Here is a 22,069-nt window from a genome sequence, read left to right as displayed (position 1 = left end):
GATAATTCCCAATTTCTCATAGCTATGATGTGGTTTCTATTACTTTCAATTAAATGAAAAGAACATACCACCAATTTCCTCTTTTTAATCAAAACTAGGATAGTACATGCGCTTTGAAAGCACGAAGTTATTTTTGTTTGTTAACTAATATTATGTTTAGGCGCTTCGGTTTGCTTCCAGATTGTATTTTATGATTTTCAGTTTGGTGTTGATTCCATTATAGTTTTTGATTTTCGGTTCAAAAGATATATATTTAATAAGAAAAAAATACAAAGCCCAGCTTGCATTGTTGAGAAAACCAAAGAAAATATGGTTTTTGGCTTTTGCTTGAAAGTAGGTAATTAATAAGAAAATTTGGGTTTCCTATATTTCAGGAAATCCACGTTCTCAAAATCTTAATTGGTAAAAATTTGGTTTAAAAAAAAAAACAAAACTGTTTGAAAAATCATAAACAATCAACCTCTAAGAGTCTCTAGACCCTCTCTTCGAATACACCAAGGTCCGTGTGTAAATAAAATATCTCAATAATCTTTATACTTCCACTTCACCATGACGATGATCTCTCTTACTCTCTATCAGCATATACTATGTATTATTTGTACAGCTTATGTTGATGTATACATGTAAATGAAGTTGTATAGGAAGTATACACGAGCCTGTATAGAGTATAAATACTATCAGTTGTACATTGTAGTTCAATTAACGAGAATGAGTTTATTTTACTCATCCTCTCTGTTCTATTCTCTCGACTGAAGGAAACCATCGTTAGTTTTCGATTCGTTTGGTTGTTTTTTCTTTTGGTTGTTTTAGTTCCATAGCCATAACACTATTTTATATCGTACCGTATTAACGCATATTTTTGTATACTATCAGAAATCTCTTTTTCAAAAAAAAAAAAAAAAAATCTCTCCACCAGTTTTGGGTCTTTGAAACAAATTTCTCGACCGGTTTGTCTTTCAATCTGTTAACAAAGTCCTGCCAAGAAAGTCAACGCTATTAGATAATCATATAAGTATAACCTAGCACCTTTCGACAATATATTTTTTTCTTTTTTTGTCAACCCAGTATATTTTTGGGCAATTTTCGATAATAGCATATTTTGAGTTTTTGTCTCAAAAATTACACTAGAAGAAAAAATTCACAAAAATGACATTCATTAAAGGGTAAAATATACATAATACATTTGGTTTAAAATTAAATAAACAAACAAAAAAAAATAAAATAAAATAAAAAATGAAAAAAAAAATTTATAGTTTCAGATTATATGTTTTCAGATTCAAAACTTTTTTATAAATTTTTTTTGAAACTTTTTTTTTCAAAATTTCTTTTTATAATTCAAAAATACTTTTTGAAACTGTTTTTAATTTTTTGGGATTAATTTTTTATTTTATAAAATTTTAAACTCTAATTCCAAAACTCCACCCCTTAACTCTAAATCCTAAGGTTTAGATTAATTAACCCAAAGGGTATAAGTGTATATTTACCTCTTTAATGAAACCTATTTTGTGACTTTGAGCCTTGAGTGCTAGTTTGAGAACAAAAAATTGGTTTAGTGATATCCTAGTATTTTTCTCTATATTTTTTTCCTAGTCACAGTATATTCAAATAGTCTTTTCGTTCGTCATTTTTTTTTCTTATAAGAACGAAAAGAAATGTTGACGGAGTCGTACGAAGAAGCCCTTAAAAGACTCGAGTTACTAAGAACACCTCCTTCCTCTTATAATATATATTATGTATATATATATGTGTGTATATATTATATAAACATAAGTATTTATTAGGTCCATAATTTTTGTAAAACCCCATAGGCCATAGGCAAAGGTTCTTAAAACGGGATTTTTGGAACCTTTGCCAAATATTTATGCTTATATAATATATACATACATATATATATACATAATACATATTTTAAGAATTCCAAAGGAAAGAACCTCCATTGGAAGTGATCTAAGAGCATAATTATCGCTGAAACGGGTTTTTAAGAAACCTTTTTTGATTTTTTTTTGGTATGAAAAAAAAAAATTCAAAAACGAACCAATTATGGACCAGTGGAGTCCGCGAACAGTGCAAGAAACACTCCAAAATCGGTCTTTATTTCATAACTTCTGTGACCGATTCTTATGGTTTTTGTGGAGCCTACGCAATAATTTTTTTTAGAACCCCACTAAGATTCCGCGATAATGGTGGCCTAAGGTGCAATGGTTGCTTAGTTCTCATCAAGAAGCCAGACTTTGAAAAAAAATGTATCTCAGAACTTGATAACAGAGTCACATTCACTGTAACAATGTTTTTTATTGAAATAAATCTTACATTCTTTTAAAAAAACTAGTGTAGTTATAAGGTACAATTTATTTGGATTCATAATTCTTTGGTAAAAATTATTAAAATCTAAAATTAACTGATAGATATATCAAAATTATTTTTATTAATTAGCCAATTAAAAAAAATGTCCATGCCAGTATAAATGAATTATATCAGTAAATATGAATGTATGAGACAATAAATTTGGGAGAACGGGAATCAACTTATTTTGAATTCTAGATTTTGTTTCTACCAAATAACAAGAATTATGTTAAGATTCGCGCCTTGCAAGGAATGAAAATTATATATACAAATTATTTTATATATTATATTTTCTAACATATTATCAAAAAAATTACGTATATAATTAAATTGGTCTGAACATATAAATAACTTTTATAATCCAAAAAAATATGTTTTTTTATATTCGATATGGTATATAAGTAAATTTATATGATAGTAACATATATATAGTATATTTTAATATTTATATCTATTAAGTGATGTTTTCTACTCATATGTTTTTTAGATCATATGTATCTCTTATAGCGAAAATATTAAATTACTGATAATAAAATTTCATTGTGGGATTAATAGTTTAAATAATATAATTTTTTTTAAAATGATATATGTATGTTTATCAAAAAAATTTTGTTCAAAGTAAATTTCGAAATTAAAATATTATGTATTTTTATAAGGCATATAGTTTAATTTAAAATGATATATATATATATATATATATATATTTTTAATCTTAATACTTATTAAATGAGACTTTTGACTTATATGATTTTGTAATCATTTGTATCATGTCATAACAAAAATATTTTAACCATAGATCACAAAATTTGAATATGAGATTTTTAACAGTTTTAGTAATTTATGCTTGTTTTTAAAAATTCAAAATATAATATATACAAAAAGTCTAATTTTTTATTATATGGTTAATATGGTTGTTTAATTTATTTTAATAGTTTAAAATTAAACAAATATAATATAAGATGCACTTATTTTTATCAAATTTTTATTATTCAAAATCATTAAGTGTCATATATACTTTAGCCACATTAGAATTATGTAAGTGATGACATATGGCTACAAAAAATGTTATAATGCTTCATAATTAATATTTTTTTTTTGCTAAATGGTAAATATCGTTCAAGAATGAAAGTTTGGTTACAACATAGCCGAACCTGAATATGCTTGATAGCAATTCCGTTTCATAGAGGTCGCAAAAAGTTATAAAAAAAACCTCTAAGAAACACATGAATTAGAACCAGAACAACCATAAGTGGTGTTCATGGAGCTAATAGAGATTAGAAAAAACCGACAACAAATAAACTCTCAACTCAAGGAACTACTTGTATCATTGCAGAACCATGAAGAATCTTAGCAAAGCTAAGAGAGGAACACCCGAACACTCACCCGAGGGTGGCTCCTAGCAGCTTCAACGGAGGTGACTTGCAACGGCTCCGGGACACCAAAGGAGGAGGACGTTGAGCAGAACCAAACCCAAAGCTTTCTCAGCAACAAAAACCCATAGTGGACCCAGCAATACTCTGCCTGACATGAAGAACAAACCTGTCAAGCGTAGGCGGTAAATTTGGCTTCTAACCGGCCACGCGACGTTAAAATGCTCAATTAATATATAAGGGATATCTATAACGTATAACTATTTATTTTCTTAATACATCAAATATATATATATTTAATTTTATAACATGCAAACTATTTCCTTTTTCCTTTAATTATCTGACCGCAAAGAGGTTAACACAAAAGAGTCCATCATCCATATACGCAGAACCAGTCGTAATAGTAATTTCAATACTTCTTTTTCACAATAATCAAATGGTTATAGTTTGGTGATTAAAAGTTTTTCTTTTTTTTTGTAACTTGGCTAACTATTAAAAGTATTTTAAATGCTCGTTTTAGTATGCTCGTTTTAGTAAGTTTGAATTCGCTTACTCTGATTTTAACGATTTTGGCTACTGCATAAATGCCTTCAATTAAAAAAAAACCAGATTTTTAATGTATTGGATTGACTAGCTGGATTTCCCTAAAAGACATGCAAATCAATACATATATGAAGTGTTTTAAATTTTAAAAAGTTACGTTTACGAAAATAATAGTAGTTTATTTCATTTTGCAACGTGATCCACCAGCCAACGTTAGTTGACTCATCCAGTCATATCCGTTGGCCTGAATAAAACAAATTGTTACTTTTGTCTATTTTTGTTAAATTGCTTTTTTTTTCTTTAACGTAATCCCTTTACCGATGATTAATTATTATTGAATTCACCGATACTTACCTTTTCTGCAGACTATTGTTAAATCTTATTACTTGTTTTTAACGTGGTAATTGCAATATGGGAAGATAAAAAAATGTTAAGAATAGAAAGAGATATTATTAAGAATTTGGCACCACTTGCAAACCATTCTTAAAATATCGTTTTCTCTCTTCTTCCGATTAATATTTTTTTCCTAATCTTTACACTCCTGCAATTAATTGACAAAATCAGAGCAATGAGCGTCGGTTTATATCCAAAAGTATAGATGGAAAAAATGTTAAGAAGAACGACACAAAAGAATGTTGGTTCTTCGAGTCTTGTGAAAAATTGCTGGAATAAAACAAAGTTTTACCGTGAATTAGATCTTAATTATTGTTCGATAGAGCAGAGGTTTTAAAGGTTTCGTGCTTTCCACAAGACTACAACTCTATCTCACAATGTTTTTCTTTTCTTTTTCACTTGGGTACCATAAAGTTTTTGGAAAACACTATCAGTCTACAACATCGAACTTTCCAAACTTTCATAGCTAAGAAAGGCGTCATTTGTGCAGGAGATTTATCTCAATGTGGCTGAACCTTTTGAACGAAAAAAATACTAAACACAAGGAATGAAAACTTTTGACGTTAAATTACTGGCCTGCTTCATAAATAAAATTTTATAAATTGATAATATTATCTGTCTTACTTGACTATTCTATAATAGCATCTTCATAATTTTGAGATTGATTCTCAACCACTCGATTGAGCTCTCGATTTTAGTTGGTCTTGGTCCTCTACCATGATATATATTATCTATATATCCCTACGTAGATCGAGACTTATCTAGTTTTCATTGACGAAAAGGTAAAAGTGATTGAAATCAATATCAAGACCAAGTGATATGTACATGTATACAGGAGAAAGAGGGTGAATTCACCACTGGCGTCTATTTTCCTTCTTTCTCAAAAGAGATAATATGTGATTGTATCCCTTTTAGACCACTATATTAAACTCCTACCTCAACCGAAGAAGAGAATTATATATTCCCGTTTTGGCCCTACAAACCTACGAGTCTACTTCCCCTGCAACCCTATCAACCCACTCACAGACGGTTGTATCAGTGTGTCAGTCAGTGTGTCAGTGTATCAGTCTACTAGTTTCTAGCTATCTCTCTTCCCTCTTATAGTAAGCTCTAGCTCTCTTTCTCTCTCTCTCTCTTTAATACTGTATCTCATAGGAACAAAAAAGAAAACATTGTTGTTAATCATATTTCTCTTTACTGACTTTGATTTCTAAATTAGAAGAGAACGTCATCATGGTTTGTTTGATTTTTTTCTTGTTCCTCCGGCGGACGAACCCGTCCCAAAATAAGTCGTAAGTAGCAAATACATGTTTTGTTAGATGATACATTGTTTGTTAGATTATACGTATTTTGATAACAATTATGTTAACCAAGTTTTTACTTAGTTATCTGATACCATTTTATGTTTAGTTTTATCAATTTTTTCATTTTCTACTCTTTGAAAAACATATTTCGTAAGTTATTATTATAATAAAACATTGTTACTTAATAAAATAAATAATTGAGAATATACAAATAAACTTTTCATTAACTGATATATGGTTTGTTAATTAATAAATGATTTGATAAATTGTTTGTCAGTTTATACATTGTATTGATACATGATTTGTTAACTGATAAAAGAGTGGATACATGATTTGTAAGTTAATATATTTTTTTATAAATGAATTACTAACTGATAAATGATTTTTTAATTGATATATGCAATGTTAGCTGATGAGTTCCAGATGAGTGAATCATTGTCTTAGATGAGTTCCTGGAACACAACAAAGGCTTTCAAATTCTCCATCCTGGTGGTTATGGTTAGGAAATTGTTGATCGAGATATATTTCTGGTTAGCTGCTACGAAAGTGTGATTAAGTGATACAAGTTTGTTAACTGCAACAAAATATTACAAAATGTTATTAAATAAGTGATGTTAACCGATACATTGTTTGTTAACCGATATATGGTTTGTTAACTGATATATGGTTTGGTTTGTTAACTGATACATTATTTGTTAACGAATATATGGTTTGTTAGTTGCTACAAACTTGGCTGCAAAGTAGTGGTCACTCATTTAGTATAAAGCAATGTATCATTTAACAAACTACGTAATAGCTAACAAATTATGTATCGAATATTTTATTTGTTAACAATCATGTACTGGTTAACAATTCATGTATCAGCTAACGACAACTATTTTGTAATCTTGAAAACCATTTATCAATTAGCCACAACCTCTTTGTAACAACTAACATATTTTTTCTTCCATAGAATTACTACTTTAATTCTACGATCTTCGCTTTATTTTTTATGTTTTTTTACAAAACAATGAATCTTTTGGAATCTTCGTAAAAAAATTATCAATGTTTTTTTTATCTTTATATAAAACATTGTAAAATTAGTCTGATTTTTTTTTCTATAAGCTTGAATGATAAATGAAAGAGATGAGAAAGAAAACTAGATTTCTATTAATATGATAAAAAACTATAAAATTAACTCACAAATAAAAGAAAAAATGTAGAGAAAAAGACTAACTACAAACCTATCCTAATTACATCTCTATAGCTCTGACACTATTCTGTTTCACCTGTCGCGCGTCAGAAACTTTTGTCAAAAGACAAAGACTGCAAGTCGCAGAGTTTTGTGTCAGATGCGAGAGAAAGTCGCAAGTAGCATCGAGGGTATTTTCGTCTATTTCAAACCAAAGAGATACAACTTGAACCTTTTATGTCACTCAATAGATAGAAATCATTTTAGGACCTCATTTTAGGATATCTAGCTAATTGTCCCTTCTCAAAAAATAAAATATTATAATTTGGAGGATTTTGTTTCCTCCATGCTAAACATTTTGTATATTTTTTACAATTACATTGTTTTGCTTTAATAAGCGTCTATCCCAAAAAGTTATGTTTAAATAATCTAATTCATTAGGAATTTTTAATTCCTACTATGACAAGTGGAAAACATATAAAATTTTGCCGCGTAATGAGATGTCACTGATCTCCGGCTATAAATAATGGAGTATAGAGTACCATCTCTTTAGATAAGCAAGTAAAATTGCATTTATTTTCAAGTATCACTCTCTCTAGATCGTTTGTTATCAAAAGCACCTCCCAAGGTCCGCCTACAAACTAAATATTCATTAGTGTTTGTTCTATAGATTCGGTTGACCATAATGATGATCTATGTTTCTGTTTCACCTTGTTTAAGTCATTCCTTTTCTTTATTTTCTCACTTGTTCAAAAACTAGGAACAAGATCAACTAATCTATTTCGATTCTTATCGCATTAACACATGCTTATAGTATTAGTTCTCCAAAACGTTTTCTTGTATTTTCTTATCTAAAGTCTTTTTTTTTTTTGGTCTTAGAAACGAAAGGAAATGTCGACGGAGACGTATGAAGATGCCCTTAAAAAACTAGGAGAGCTTCTCAGGTACACCACACACACTCTCTCGCTTTCTCTCCCAAAGCAGATCTAGAATTTTGGATTTTACAGTTTGTGGAATGATCATTTTGGCCCCATATATACCGTTGATTATTAATTATTTTGTATCTATAACAACGTACAGTTTGTCTTCTATATTTTGTTTGATATTAAAACGTTAACTGCAGTAAGAAATCGGATCTCGGGAAAGTGGCGGCCTCAAAGATCAAGAAGGTAACGGTTGAGCTAGAGGAACTTGATTCCAACAAATCATCAGATGCAGTAGAGCGAATCAAATCCGGATTTATCCATTTCAAGACTCACAAGTATCTGTACGTTTACTTCCTAGTTCCGTTCCGTATGGATTCCGTCTATTTCATTGTACTTTTAATATGGATAAAAATTCACTTTTCCCCAACATTTAATAATAGTGTTTATAAAGTTATATACTTATGCTAATCTAGTTACATTCTCAAAAAGGCATAAGACAAAAAGGTTTATTTTAAGTTCTCTGGATGTTTATAAACGTGTGTCTTGGTTAAATTAAATACTCGAGTCTTCAACTTGATGATTAAATGTATAATAATACTATTATGTATTGGTTTCATCAATTTTCAGGAAGAAGCCATCTTTGTACAATGCACTTGCCAAAGGCCAGAGCCCCAAGGTTTAGATTTTGCCAATCTATTTTATTATTTTTCTCCTTTAGCGTGGTTTCCTTTTCTAGTTTCTTTCACTCTTAAGTCAAAAAGGGTTTGAAACAGAAGATAAGGTTTAATCAAATAATGACTACTGATGATGATAACTTAATGGGAAAGCTATAGAACACACGCAAATAAAAAACTAGAAACCCTAAAACTATAAACGAGGATTAAGACAACTTGAAAGTGATCATTTTACCAATATGATTTTTTTTTTTTGCAGTTTCTGGTGTTTGCTTGTTCGGATTCTCGAGTTAGCCCTACTCAGATCTTGAATTTCAAACCTGGGGAAGCATTTGTCGTTAGAAACATTGCAAACATGGTGCCACCTTTTGACAAGGTTCGTCCTAATTCTAAAACAATAAAAAATCTGTACATGTCCCTCTAATTACATAACATCACAAGTTGTTAGTGACTAAATAACTAAACTAATAACACTGAGCTTTGGAAACTTGCAGACGCAACACTCTGGTGTTGGTGCAGCCCTTGAATTTCCAGTTACAGCCCTCAACGTACGTAGTTAATTAATTAATCGTTACTTAGAGATATTTCTCTTGTCTTTCTCCTTTGACAGTACATGGGCATTTTTTTGACCAAGTTTTAAGCCTGAGATAATGTGATTGTTGTGTTCGTTATCAGGTGGAGAACATTCTGGTGATTGGTCACAGCCGTTGTGGTGGAATAAAGGGACTCATGTCCATCGAAGATGATGCTGCTCCTTCTAAGAAGTAACTAATCTCAAAACGCTAATATAATCAATATCCTCTAACTGCATGATCAAGCATGAGACAGTTTCTTGGTGATTGGTTCACTAACTTTACTAAAATTCTTTATAATGGCAGCGTCTTCATAGATAACTGGGTCCAGATCGGTACACCGGCAAAGAACATGATCAAGCAGGATTTCAAACATCTGAGCTTCAATGATCAATGCAGCTACTGTGAGAAGGTACATAATAAGAAAAAGACACAATATTTTCTCTGTTTCTCTGTCTTAATTTTAAAGCAGAAACTGAGATTGTCCATGGGTTTCCAGGAAGCCGTGAACGTGTCCTTAGGGAATCTGTTGTCTTACCCATTTGTGAAAGAGCGAGTGGTGAAGAACAAGCTCGCCATAAGAGGAGCTCACTACGATTTCGTGAAAGGAACGTTTGATCTCTGGGAACTCGACTTCAAGACCACCCCTGCTTTTTCCTTTTCTTAAAACATTCATACTCATGTGTTTCTCTATGTTTAATACTTTTGACTCTTCTCTAGTCTCGTTTGATCTCTGTAATGAATAAGCTATAAATAGCATTTTAGTTCCCATATTCATATGAGTTTATAACTCAAAACACTCTACAACGACTTTTGACACTTGCTTAATTAGGCTACACTTAAGCAACTCAAGGGATAGGATACACAACGACCTTCCCTGTGGCATGGTTCGTTTCTAGGTATGAGAAAGCATCAGCCACACGTGAGAATGGGAAAGGTCCTTTGGGATCAACCACAGGCTTCACCTTCCCACTCTCAATGTATGGATTCAGTTTCTTCAGAACCTCGCCGTTAGATGTCACAACGAATCTAAAACCAGGAGGCGTGACAGCTCCGGTCAAGGCCACAACTTTCCCTCCTTCCTTTATCACCTTCACCGCCTTATCACACATCCCTTTTTGACAAAAAAAATGGAATGTTCTTTATTAGTTCCACAAGAAACTACATTCATGTGTTATTTTGTTTTCGTTTTTGCTTACCAATGGCGTCAAAGACGACATCGAATTTCTCAGTCAAGTCTTCAATGTTCTCCTTAGTGTAATCAATAGCTAAATCAGCACCTAAGCTTCTCACCAGCTCTAGCTTCCCCGTGCTCGCTGTTGCAGCCACCTTCGAAGCTCCGTAGACGTGCTTCGCAAGCTGTATTCATATACAAAACGTGAGGGAACCAATCAAGAACCATCGAGAAACGAGAATTGATTTTTTTTTTTTTTTGAATTATACAGAGGTATCCTGCCCCCCACAGAAGTGATCCAGACTAATCACGTGGTCCTCTGTCCCTGGCGATGCCGAAATGTTAATTCTCCAGTGGCTGGGATTCGAATCCAGATGGCAGTACTCACAACTATAAAGCCATTTACCACTAGAGCTAGAAGTCCTGGTTGAATTGATTTTTTTACCTGAATCGCAAGGCTTCCTACTCCTCCGGCGCCGTTGAGGACGAGAATTGATTTTCCGGCAGAGAACTCGGTCCTAACGAGACCTTCGTCGGCGGTTTCAATAGCAAGGGGAAGCCCCGCGGCTTGAGCGAAATCGATGTTTTTAGGCTTTAAGGCTAATAGCTTCTCTTCCACGGCCGTGTACTCCGCCAGAGAACCGGATTGCTTCGGTCCTTCTAACGCTTTCTCGCTCACGTTTGCGTATACTTCGTCTCCTTCTTTGAAGTCCTTCACCGCGCTTCCCACCTTCACCACTACTCCTGCGACGTCGTATCCAGGAACCGTCTGCTCCAACAATGAAAAGTCGAAATAAGAATCTGAACCTTCTTATATGCTCGCGAGCAGGGCCGGCCCATGAAGCAAGTGTCAAAAGGCCCATCCAAGTTAAATTAATTTTCAGTTTTTGTTGTAGAGATATTAAATTTACCGGGAGAGGCGAATCGGTGGCTTTGAACTTCCCTTGCCGTCTCTTTGCGTCGACGGGATTAAGAGCCGCCGCAACAACCTTGATGAGCACCTGATCATCGTTAACCTCCGGAACAGCAATGTTGCTCTCTAGCTTCAGAACATCCACTCCTCCGTACTCACTGTACACCCACGCCTTCATCTCGCTTGGAATCGAAGCATTCGTTGCAACGTTGACTGCTGCTGAAGCGCTCTGAGAGCTTGCGGAGATCTTCAGCAATGACTTCCCGATGGTTTGCACGCCGGATTTGAATCCTACTCTGTTTAATCGGGAAACTGACGGTTTTGCGAGAGAACAATGACGGAGAAGAGGCGTCTCGCGGCGGAGTACGGGAGTTGTGGCGGTGGTTGTTGCAAGCGCAGTGTTCATTTTTCAGTCTACCGCTAATTTCACTAAACGGCTTATCTCTTTTGCTTCCTCTGCTTTTCTATTTGAACTGAATCACTCCCACGTCTCTGATTGGTCAGTCTTTTTCTGTGGCTGTCGTTTTAATCTGAAAAATTGTGGCGTTTCTGTATCCGGAGGTTCGAGAAACCATAACGAATTCAAACGGCGGGTAGTCCGTCAACTTATTACGAGAACGTTGCTGTTTTCAATATTTTAAACAAAACAACGTGTCGTTTTTTCATCAATATATAAATTGGACTGCAAATATTAGTTGGGCTTGATAAGCTAACGAATACCGATCAATTAGAAACGGTTATCAAAATCGAGTACGATAGTTCACCTAGGCACGATGATGATCGATCAGACAACTGCGCACAACGAAGCACGATGTGTACACGTGGATGACTGACATTTGATCAATGGCCAAGCTTAAAAACCGACCGTCCGTTTCCTCACACGCCCTGAATTCATTTTCATTGAATGTGACGTGAATCAGATCTATCTCTATCCTGTCGTCTCAACCTTCGAACAATCCAAAGGTAAGTGCAAGGAACTACATGCATTGCTCCTAGTTATTGCTATATTCTGAAGTGATCTCATGTTCCTTCATTGATCAGTTTTTTTTTTCATAACTCTTGCGTCTTGTTGCTCGATTTATTATCTAAATTGGATCATTTGGATTGGTAAGAACTTATGTGTTTTATTCATTACAGGGCTCTTCTTATTGAAAAATGGCAGACACGAAACCTGGGTTGAGAAAGCCAGCTTTCACTAAGGTTGATCAGCTGCGTCCTGGGACTAGCGGACACAATGTCACCGTTAAGATCGTTAGCACCAAGATGGTGTTACAGAAAGGTCGTGCAGATGGTCCTCAGGCTCGCCAGATGCGCATTTCCGAGTGCGTTGTCGGAGACGAGACTGGGATTGTCGTCTTCACCGCAAGAAATGACCAAGGTACTTATCTTAGAGACTGACATTTTATTAGGAGATCTCGGTGATTAACGAGATCACCTAAAATGTATTTCCATGTAACTATTAAGAAAGTTAGCATTAATGTATAAGTTAGATTTTATACTCTATTATGTAAAGAACTTGTTAGACAAGTTATGTATTTGTATAAATAAGCCCATTGGCTAAGTTAATAAGATGAGAGAAATATTATGCTACTTAGGTTTCCCTCCAGACTTGACACATTTGTATATAGGTGCTATTAGTGCTAGGAATGTACGTGATCCCCGGGCTAGTGACTAATTGAACTGTTACATGTTATCTTGATTTTGGTTATGTAAACTTGTTTTTGTGTGTAGTGGACTTGATGAAAGAAGGAACCACTGTAACTCTACGTAATGCAAAAATCGACATGTATAAAGGATCAATGAGGCTAGCTGTAGACAAGTGGGGTCGTGTTGAAGTCACAGAGACTGCCAGCTTCAAAGTTAAAGAAGACACCAACATGTCCCTTATCGAGTATGAGCTTGTCAATGCTGTCGAATGAGTGACAAAAATACTCGAAATACTTTTGTTTTCCCGCTAGAGAAACTGATGATCAGTATTAATAAAGGAATTAAGTAAATCGTAGCCGTTGATGTTGGCGTTAATGTTAACCTAATAACTCTATCTTGCACAAAGCTATGGAAGAGTGATGATGCGCATCTATAAAAGTGAATGCAGGGCTTTTTGGGTTAAGTTGCTTTGATTTGTTAATTATAATTTTGTTACAGCCTTTGTTTTGCAATGTCAACATAATTGTTAAGACTTATGTGCAATATTATTGTTATTCTAGACAGGGAAAGAATTTCTTCTACAGAAAGCCAGACACAGACCACACGAAAAGAAAAAAACATATGTTCTTACTTCTTAGTCAGCGTTGGGGTGATCTTAAGCATAGCGAAATGAAATATTGGCTTACCATTTTAAAAAAATTCATTGAAAAAATCTCCAAATTTGTAAGAAAGTTTTTTTTGTTAAAACCTTACTAAATTTTTTTATGCCCCAGCATTCCCAGGACGCCCATGTGTAAGAGCAGACGTTTGGTACACTTCAGAACCTAATAGAAGTCAAGGCAATAAGTTCTCAAGCAGTCAAGCATATAACATTTTTTTTCTCAAGCATATAACATTTACAAAAAAAAAAGAAATGAAATTAACTTGGTTTGTATATGGATTCTAAATTTATTTACAAAAAAAATATGGACTAAACCGAGTATACGAATGCCAAAATGAACCGAATGATGATATTTCTAAAACTAATATTTGTTGCCGAACATAAAAAAAAAGTCTGTTCAGGGTTGGTCAATGTTTGAACTACTAGCCACTAACTTTCATGTAAACTACTTAAAAAAGGTTAGTCAACCAATCTTTATTTTTCATAACCTGGTCGACAGATAGAGATAGTTAACCAATTCACCAAACCTCATCATTATTGTTTACGAGAATGGATATACTACCAATTGTGCAATTTGTTGGAGAATACACAGAGTCAACTCATAAAATAAAGTCAATTGGCATTAGTTAAAAAAATGGATCAGAGAAAAGTGTATAAAACCAAGAAGATCCTGCCGATGTTTAACTATACTACTACTACAAATCAAATACAATAATAGTAATAAATAACGAATACAATACACAGACAGACCTACCACACCAATTCGACCGTTGCTCACAACGTTTTTTTTTTTGACTAACGTTGCTCACAACGTTCCAACAAAAAAAATATTTTCTTTTATTATATATTCAAAAACTTGCTTTTATTATCTTCCCCTTCCTCCTTCAAAGTACACTTACCGTTGGCTCTCTGCAAACCAAATCTAGCCATTTCTTGAATTTCTCATCATCTCAATCTCCACAACGATGGCGGCTTTAGCACCCGGAATCCTCCAGAAGCTAATCGACGGTATGAAAACCGGAGTTAAACCGACCAGAGAACACAGAAGCTCTCTCCTACAAGTCACAGACATCGTCCCCATCGATCTCGACGAGAAGAATCTCTTACCAAAACAAGGCTTCTTCATAAAAGTCACCGACTCTTCTCACTCCATCTACGTCAGCCTTCCTTCTGACCAAGACGACGTCGTGCTAAGCAACAAGTTGCAGCTCGGCCAGTTCATCTACGTCGATAGGCTCGAGCCAGGGACCCCTGTTCCGATCGTTCAAGGCGCTAGGCCCATCCCTGGACGGCATCCTCTGCTCGGGACTCCTGAACCGTTGATGAGCTGCACGAGAGGAGGAGGAAAGGGTGAGAATGAACGTGGGAGAGGCTCTTGGGATCTGAACGGTGACGTTTTGGTCTTAAAGCCTGCGTCTTTGGATTTTGATCAGTGCACTCCGGCGAAGCAGAGGGTGATGACGAGGGGGAGGTCGCCGGGTGGTGTTAGGTGTTCTTATGGAGGAGGGGTTTTGAGGGGAGAGAGTCCTGGTTCGGTGATGAGGAAGAGCTGTGTTGTTGTGCCATCGAGAAGTAGAAGTGTTTGCGATAGAGAGACGATGAAGAGCTCTGTTTCTTCTGCTCTTTTTAGTCCTTTTAAATCCTCTGTAGGTGGTGCATTTTGTTCTTGAGTTTCTCTCTCCTTGGCTTGTGCTTAAAAAGAGAGTTTTAACAATGGAGTTATCTTTTTGCAGGCAAAGAAAAGCAACTCACCGCCTCCGAGTGGACGCACTAGACGAGCAACGGCAGCTGCTGCTTTGGTGGAGAATGAAAGAGATGCTCCAAAGTCTACTTCGAAATTGGCTTCTCCAAAGCATAGTAAGATGGAAAAACAAGAGAGGTTTTCGACTCTAACCGGAAGACTCAGCACATTGAGTAAGGTGATTCAGTTTTACTTTTGCACTAATGTTGATTCAATGGTTGCAGCAAAGAGTGACAAACTCTATGTGGTTGTATTTTACCTGTATTTAATAATGTTTTTGGTGATACTATGTGCACAGGAAGCTATGCAGCAGCGAGAGACGGCTCAGAAGATGGCTCTTCAGGCATTGAGAGAAGCTACGGTCACCGAAACAGTTGTTCGTCATCTCAAGTATACAACTGAATCTCTCTTTTGTTGTTTTCATTGTATGGTTCTATGGGTTTTTGAATTTGAAAATGTGATTAAGTTCTTGGGAAAAATACAGGACATTAGCCAATATCAGCAAATCAGCAAAAGCTGATTGTCCAGCTGCGTGCTTTGAGAAGTTCTTGGAGTTTCACAAGCAGATATCTGAAACCATGACCGAGATAGCTTCCATTGAAGCAGCTAATGTGAACAAATCTGAGGATGGATCGTCTTCGATACTTAACGAAATCCAGCACAACTCTATTGATCAGGAGAAAACCGCATCAAAGAGAAGAACCACTGCCCTGAAGCAGCAGCAAAACCATAAGAAATTGAGATCAAACGATGAGAACAAGAACCCATCAGCAGCTCCTCCTCCTTCCGGGTTAGGAAACTCAGTTAAGTTGGCTAAAGAGATAGAGAACGAAGCTGCAAACTGGTTCATGGAGTTTATAGAGAAGGCACTAGAGAAAGGGATGAAGAAGTGTAAAGGCACAGGTGATGCAGATGTTAAGAAGGTTCCACAGCCTCTGATTCTCCAAGTTGTAAACTGGGTGGAAGCAGAACAGTCTGCTGATAACACAAGACGACCGGTACATCCAAAAGCATCACAAATCACTAGAAAGCTCAGAATCAAAATGAAGAATCCTTGAATCATACAAGTGCAGACACTGATATTTTTTCATATTGTTTCCACTTGTTATATAGAAATTTATTCATGGATTTTATTATTGTTAGTCAAGCTTATAAAAAGTGGTTTATTCTCAAATGTCACAGATAAAAGACATGGTCATATATCAGTCACAAGAAGAAAAAAAAGATGAATATATCAAGAAATGTTTTACAAATCACACATTGTATGTAGCTTCATGTGTAAATGAGCTGAAGATAAATTTATCATCATCATAAGTGTTAAATCCTTTATTAACCAACCTCGAAAAAATAAGAATAAGTCCAGCTTATTAAGGGAGAGATACCTGGTTTGGTTTGTTTTAGAGCCAAGCCGGATTCTTGATGGCAGTAACAACAGCCTTGACTTGCAAGTAATTGTTGAGACTGTAGATACCTTTCTCTCTTCCAATCCCACTCATCTTGTACCCTCCGAATGGAATTGTGGCATCAAACACATCGAAACAGTTTATCCAAACGCTACCAACCCTCAGCGCTCGCATCAGCCGGTTCGCAGTGTCCAGATTCTGTGTGAACACTCCCGCAGCTAAACCGTACCTTGAGTTGTTAGCCCTTGCAATCACCTCATCTAGATTCCTATGAAAACATCAATTGCCATCAGTAAAGTTTTATCGGAATATGTAACATAGGTGAGATGTTTGGTTTAGCATTAGATTTGTACTTGAATTTCAGTATGGTTTGAACCGGTCCGAAAATCTCGTCTGTTGCTATGAGCATGTCGTCCTGCCAAGATCAATTCGGGACCATATACGTTTTTGTAAGAAGTTGTGACGGTAATTGAGTTGTTTAAAAGGGTAATATCATTTTTACTTACTTTGACGTCTGAGAAGACAGTGGGTTGAATGTAGTATCCCTTGGAACCAAACCGGTCGCCTCCAGCTTGTAAGGTGGCTCCACTCTCAACTCCATGTTTAATGAACTTCAGGATTTTCTTAAATTGCTCTGAGTCCACCTGTTTTTTTTTTTTCAAACAAGTTAATGCTGTTTTGTCTTTCACTAAGAGTATGGTCATGGCTACATCATGCAAGGATTCTTATACCTGAGGACCTTGCTCAATGCCAGACTTGAAGGGATCGCCAACAGCGCGTTTGATTGCACGAGCTTTAGCTTTCTCTACAAACTCATCATACACACGTTCATGTACAAATGTACGCGAGCCAGCACAGCAGCATTGTCCCTGCGAGTTAGCCAAAAGAGTTTATCAGGAAGAAATTGATTAAAAAAAAAAAACAAGTACAGATGTTTTTCTGAGTGAAGATACCTGGTTGAAGAACAAAGCGAAATGAGCGAGCTCAACGGCCTGATCCACATCAGCATCTTCACATACAATGAATGGTGACTTGCCTCCAAGCTCAAGGGTCACTGCCTTAAGGTTGCTTTTTGAAGCCAACTGAAGAATAATCTTTCCCACATCAGTAGAACCGGTGAAAGCAACCTGTAGAGTACAGAGGATTTATCTAAAATTCTATAGAAGTCAGATCTTTTAAACTATTGAATGTTTTTGATCTCATGGTCACACAAAGATGTTTTCGAGGTTAGTCTTTTAAACCTTGTCAATGTCCATGTGACTAGCTATGGCTGCACCAGCTGTAGGACCAAATCCAGACACTATATTCACAACTCCTTCCGGAAGTCCAGCCTGTCAAAGCATAATAGATATTATTAAATAAGATGTAAATGATAATATTTGTACAAGATTTCAATAAAAGTAAAAAAACAAAGAGTACATAGTTACCTCGTGAAGTAGTCTTCCAACAAGAAGAGCAGAGAGAGGTGTTTGCTCAGCCGTCTTGAGGACAACGGTGTTACCGCAAGCCAAAGCTGGTCCAAGTTTCCAAGAAAGCATGAGAAGAGGGAAGTTCCATGGGATGATCTGTCCAGCGACTCCAATAGGCTCATGGAGTGTCTGCACATGGTGTGAACCATCTCCTGGAACCGTCATCCCATGTATCTTGTCTGCCCATCCTGAGAAACTCACCAACCCAAACAACTCATCAGATACAAATCACACCAATATAAACATGAGAGATTTTGTCATTGGTTTTCACTCACCAGCATAGTAACGGAACACCCTAGCAAGCATAGGAACTTCAATCTTGGAAGACTGTTCAAAAGGCTTCCCATTGTCCCAAGTCTCAATAGCAGCAATCTCGTCGTTGTGTTTGTCGACCAAGTCAGCGAAACGAAGTAGTATCTTTGATCTCTCCTGAAGAAATTATTAATCAAACTAGATAAGTCATTAAACTAGATGTTTTGTGATATTTACAAACACCAAAAGGAAACTAGTTTAGTGTTTTACATAAGCTGTCATTCTAGGCCATGGTCCTTCATCAAATGCCTTGCGTGCAGCCGAAACCGCACGGTTCACGTCTTCCACATCACCTTCAGCCACCTGAGCGATCACTTCTCCAGTTCTTGGATCCAAAGTGGGGAATGCCTTTCCTGCAAACGATCATCATCATCATTCAATTTAAATGTAACAATCAGGACTATATATTTACGAGTTTAAAACATATTTAAATTTTTTGGACTTCCAACTTAAAACCAATTAAGGTAACCGGACCTGAGGCCGCATCAACGAACTTTCCGCCGATTAAGAGCTGTGTGTGCTCTACTTTCACAGGCGGAGTGATCGTGTCTTCGGCTGCAGCGACGTTGCTGTATCCGTAAACTCCTCTGTACATGTTGTGGTGTTTGCCTGAACGGTACAAAAACGAGAGATTCGGTACAATTGACATTCATATTAGATCAAGGGAAAAATGGAGAATCAATTAAGCACTATTTCAAAACGAAACATATTGATTTAAGAGAGTCTCGATCGCCGTAGAGACATTAAGATGTCACATATGAACAGTGCCCGATCGGATTCTGAGAACGATCACATACAAAAAATGGATCGCATCGGTTATGTGTGTATATATACCTCTAAGAGCGAACAGAGAAGGCGAGGACATGAAGGAGCGAGAGAGCATTGAAGATACTCTTCTTGACGCCATTGTTTTTGTTTGTTTGCTTCTTCTTCTCTGCAGTGTCTCTCTGTGAACGATCTGGTAGGCTGAGTATGTTTTCGTTATTTAACAAACATGGAAAGAACCAATTTTAGTAACTAATATTATCGACTTCCACATGTCCACACAAGAAAAGGAAACGAGTGTAAAATCTGAACAAAATATTGTTTCCAACACTAATTGTATATAATATCACTTTAATTATTGATAATTGATACTATATTTGCAGATGGTACTTTATATCATATTATTATTTGATCTTGTACCATAATGCTTGGAGTTATAGCCGTAATTCTAAAATCATTGGCATTGAATCATTGATGATTGTGTTGACAAAGAATTAAAATTGCATATTAATTTCTTGTTTCTTCCTTGTAGAAAGATATTTGAAGTGTTATATCAATTGGAATTTTTAAGTATATATTCAGGTTAATGGATTGATTAGAAAAAAGTGTTGAAAGTAATTATCTAAAATATCGGTTAAAAAGAAGTATGACCACTAAAACTATACGTTTACTGGCTCACTTGGGTCGGTTTACTGGACCAATCATACTATTAATTATCATTTACTAAACTCGAAAGAAAGAGTAAGAGAAGAGTACTACTATTTCCCGATTCTCTTAGAATTTTGAAAATATGATACAGCTCCCATAAGAGTATATATATTTGAATGGATTTGAGTGGTTCACCTACCACCAATGTTTTTAAACCCGACCCGAACACTGAACCGAATAGCTTACCGGGTTGCTGGGTCACTGGATCGACCGCGGATGAACTGCATGTTAATAAATTAATTAATTTTATTATATAATAATATATCTGCTATGTAACTAAAAATATAGAAACTATAATTTAGTATTTAAAAAAAAAATTAAACATGAAATAATAGTTTGGATATGTATATATTTTATTTTTAAAAACATTTAGAAAATACTTAACTTTAGTTTTTATATTTGTTTTTATTTGACATACAAAATATCAAAAAATAGTTTAGACTATTTAAAATATTCTCTAACAAAATAAGAATTATGACATCTAAAATAAATCAAAACATAAAATTAATAAATATTTAAATATTTAAATGTATAATGTAAATAATAAATTAAATCACAAATACAAAATAAGCCAAAAGCAAAAGATCATTGTAATAAATTATCAATAACGGAAATAAACTAACACCAAATAACATCAACTAATTTTGGTTCTCTATACCATCGTTCACTTTATTTTCTTCAGGTGACATAGTGAAATTTTCATCAAAATCTAAAAATCATAAATATAAAACTGAAAAAAAGAAAACATAATTTTTTTTTTGTCATCACCTAACTTCTTAATTGAAAACTTAGAATATAAAACAAAATTAAAAACCAAAAAAAAGAGTAAAAGTTATTTATTGGTTTGACCGATAGTTCAACCGGTACCGGATTCCGGGTTTTATCGGGTTTTTGCGGGTTTTTGCGGGTTTCTAAATATTGGGTTTTTCACAAAACCCAAACCGGATTTTTTCTGGGTCACCGGATTTACCGGTTCAACCGCGGGTCCAGATCGGGTTTCAAAACACTGCCTACCACACTAAGGCTCCGAATGGTGACTGCGGTTTGAGCGGTGCGGGACAAGCGGTTCAACTGCGGTGTGGTTTTAATAGTTATAAAAATGTATAAATATATAGTATATGTAGAGATTTTTGTTACTGTTAACTGCGGGGCGGGGCGGGATGAAGGTCGCCATTCAAAGCCTAAAATTAGGCTATTCTTTTCTTTTTTAACAACCATAGGCTTTGAACAAACAAAAAAAAAACAACAATAGGCTAAATGGCTAATCAAATTTGACTATGTGAACTTATAAATAAAAATTTGACTATGTGAACATATAAAAAATATCATATTAGCTATATCATTAGTCACACTATTTTTCTTTGATTTTTATCCAGAGCACTTAGATTAAAAAATATGTTTCTTTTTCTTCCAAAGGTATCATTAAAATATATATTCCAAAATAATTTAACTAACTATAAATACAAATAATAAATAAAAGTAGGTTTTTCGATTTAAAAAAAATAAATTTATCTAAACATAGAAAACCATTTTATTATTTAAAACAACCAATTTTTTGAAATATTGTGTTTCAACATGAAATCAGTACAATGGACTTCGAAAACATTATAATATACTCTCTTCGTTCTCGAAAGAAAGATTTTATAGAGTATTCACTTATATTAAAAATATAAAAAATATGTATAGTTACGTATATTATTTGCTTTACTATATATTTTTTAATAACTATCAACAAATAATATTTAACTAATTAAAATATTTTCAATTAATATGTTTCATAAAGTATACAACTTACCAACATTAAATAATAAAAAATACTTTAAATTCTAGAAAAATCTAGAAAATATTTCTTTCAGGGAAATGAATGAGTATATTGTCAATGCTATAAATTAGGATTAAAAAAATAAAAGTTAAGAAAAATTTAGGATTGAAGGCTTATTTGCCAAATAATCGAAAAATAATAATTAGACTTTTAGTGAG

The 22,069-nt window shown here is 34.6% G+C and overlaps 5 protein-coding genes across 6 annotated transcripts; 3 read left to right on the top strand and 2 right to left on the bottom strand.

Annotated features, from left to right (window-relative positions):
• The first annotated feature begins 4,612 nt into the window (after positions 1-4,612).
• On the top strand, positions 4,613-10,395 carry LOC106401196 (beta carbonic anhydrase 3). 2 transcript variants are annotated; one of them, XM_013841663.3, is made up of 9 exons: positions 4,613-7,752; positions 8,004-8,068; positions 8,248-8,391; positions 8,678-8,726; positions 8,984-9,100; positions 9,219-9,272; positions 9,400-9,488; positions 9,603-9,708; positions 9,796-10,395. In XM_013841663.3, exons 2-9 carry the CDS (start codon positions 8,016-8,018, stop codon positions 9,961-9,963), a joined length of 780 nt encoding a protein of 259 aa, XP_013697117.1. In that variant the 5' UTR covers positions 4,613-7,752; positions 8,004-8,015; the 3' UTR covers positions 9,964-10,395. The 2 variants fall into 2 exon arrangements, with proteins under 2 accessions (XP_013697117.1, XP_048596900.1); XM_048740943.1 differs by having other exon boundaries at positions 9,603-10,395.
• LOC106401195 (NADPH-dependent alkenal/one oxidoreductase, chloroplastic) lies at positions 10,036-11,920 on the bottom strand. Its single transcript, XM_013841662.3, has 4 exons — positions 11,382-11,920; positions 10,916-11,239; positions 10,496-10,655; positions 10,036-10,410 (listed from the first exon to the last, which is right to left on the bottom strand). The coding sequence occupies exons 1-4, from the start codon at positions 11,787-11,789 to the stop codon at positions 10,145-10,147; spliced, it is 1,158 nt and encodes a 385-aa protein (XP_013697116.1). The 5' UTR covers positions 11,790-11,920; the 3' UTR covers positions 10,036-10,144.
• Positions 11,921-12,198: 278 nt separating this feature from the next.
• On the top strand, positions 12,199-13,435 carry BNAA09G29910D (uncharacterized protein At4g28440). Its single transcript, XM_013840434.3, has 3 exons — positions 12,199-12,346; positions 12,521-12,761; positions 13,115-13,435. The coding sequence occupies exons 2-3, from the start codon at positions 12,539-12,541 to the stop codon at positions 13,300-13,302; spliced, it is 411 nt and encodes a 136-aa protein (XP_013695888.1). The 5' UTR covers positions 12,199-12,346; positions 12,521-12,538; the 3' UTR covers positions 13,303-13,435.
• A 667-nt stretch (positions 13,436-14,102) lies between these two features.
• On the top strand, positions 14,103-16,600 carry LOC111205212. Its single transcript, XM_022700695.2, has 4 exons — positions 14,103-15,337; positions 15,425-15,610; positions 15,731-15,822; positions 15,917-16,600. The coding sequence occupies exons 1-4, from the start codon at positions 14,657-14,659 to the stop codon at positions 16,488-16,490; spliced, it is 1,533 nt and encodes a 510-aa protein (XP_022556416.2). The 5' UTR covers positions 14,103-14,656; the 3' UTR covers positions 16,491-16,600.
• On the bottom strand, positions 16,582-19,614 carry LOC106367573 (aldehyde dehydrogenase family 2 member B7, mitochondrial-like). The gene is made up of 11 exons (XM_013807370.3): positions 19,451-19,614; positions 19,091-19,225; positions 18,827-18,969; positions 18,580-18,733; positions 18,263-18,492; positions 18,077-18,166; positions 17,789-17,962; positions 17,567-17,704; positions 17,342-17,479; positions 17,189-17,250; positions 16,582-17,103 (listed from the first exon to the last, which is right to left on the bottom strand). The coding sequence occupies exons 1-11, from the start codon at positions 19,521-19,523 to the stop codon at positions 16,830-16,832; spliced, it is 1,611 nt and encodes a 536-aa protein (XP_013662824.1). The 5' UTR covers positions 19,524-19,614; the 3' UTR covers positions 16,582-16,829.
• Between the last annotated feature and the right edge of the window lie 2,455 nt (positions 19,615-22,069).

Source organism: Brassica napus, chromosome A9 (assembly GCF_020379485.1).
Source record: "Brassica napus cultivar Da-Ae chromosome A9, Da-Ae, whole genome shotgun sequence".
NCBI lineage: Eukaryota > Viridiplantae > Streptophyta > Magnoliopsida > Brassicales > Brassicaceae > Brassica > Brassica napus.
Note: the sequence above shows the minus strand (reverse complement) of the source record. Positions and strands in the feature narration are given on the sequence as shown.

What these genes read in the sequence shown, in the direction of transcription:
- LOC106401195 (XM_013841662.3), bottom strand. Translation starts at nt 11,789, where the DNA reads ATGAACACTGCGCTTGCAACAACCACCGCCACAACTCCCGTACTCCGC. An exon ending in CCACCGATTCGCCTCTCCCG is followed by an intron (nt 11,240 to 11,381) that starts GTAAATTTAATA and finishes TTGTTGGAGCAG; the next exon opens with ACGGTTCCTGGATACGACGT. An exon ending in TAGGAAGCCTTGCGATTCAG is followed by an intron (nt 10,656 to 10,915) that starts GTAAAAAAATCA and finishes ATATGAATACAG; the next exon opens with CTTGCGAAGCACGTCTACGG.
- BNAA09G29910D (XM_013840434.3), top strand. Translation starts at nt 12,539, where the DNA reads ATGGCAGACACGAAACCTGGGTTGAGAAAGCCAGCTTTCACTAAGGTT. An exon ending in CACCGCAAGAAATGACCAAG is followed by an intron (nt 12,762 to 13,114) that starts GTACTTATCTTA and finishes TTTTGTGTGTAG; the next exon opens with TGGACTTGATGAAAGAAGGA.
- LOC111205212 (XM_022700695.2), top strand. Translation starts at nt 14,657, where the DNA reads ATGGCGGCTTTAGCACCCGGAATCCTCCAGAAGCTAATCGACGGTATG. An exon ending in GACTCAGCACATTGAGTAAG is followed by an intron (nt 15,611 to 15,730) that starts GTGATTCAGTTT and finishes CTATGTGCACAG; the next exon opens with GAAGCTATGCAGCAGCGAGA. An exon ending in ACAGTTGTTCGTCATCTCAA is followed by an intron (nt 15,823 to 15,916) that starts GTATACAACTGA and finishes GGAAAAATACAG; the next exon opens with GACATTAGCCAATATCAGCA.
- LOC106367573 (XM_013807370.3), bottom strand. Translation starts at nt 19,523, where the DNA reads ATGGCGTCAAGAAGAGTATCTTCAATGCTCTCTCGCTCCTTCATGTCC. An exon ending in GGCCTAGAATGACAGCTTAT is followed by an intron (nt 18,734 to 18,826) that starts GTAAAACACTAA and finishes TAATTTCTTCAG; the next exon opens with GAGAGATCAAAGATACTACT. An exon ending in GTCACATGGACATTGACAAG is followed by an intron (nt 17,963 to 18,076) that starts GTTTAAAAGACT and finishes TGTACTCTACAG; the next exon opens with GTTGCTTTCACCGGTTCTAC.
- LOC106401196 (XM_048740943.1), top strand. Translation starts at nt 8,016, where the DNA reads ATGTCGACGGAGACGTATGAAGATGCCCTTAAAAAACTAGGAGAGCTT. An exon ending in TGGTGCCACCTTTTGACAAG is followed by an intron (nt 9,101 to 9,218) that starts GTTCGTCCTAAT and finishes GGAAACTTGCAG; the next exon opens with ACGCAACACTCTGGTGTTGG. An exon ending in GATGCTGCTCCTTCTAAGAA is followed by an intron (nt 9,489 to 9,602) that starts GTAACTAATCTC and finishes TTATAATGGCAG; the next exon opens with CGTCTTCATAGATAACTGGG.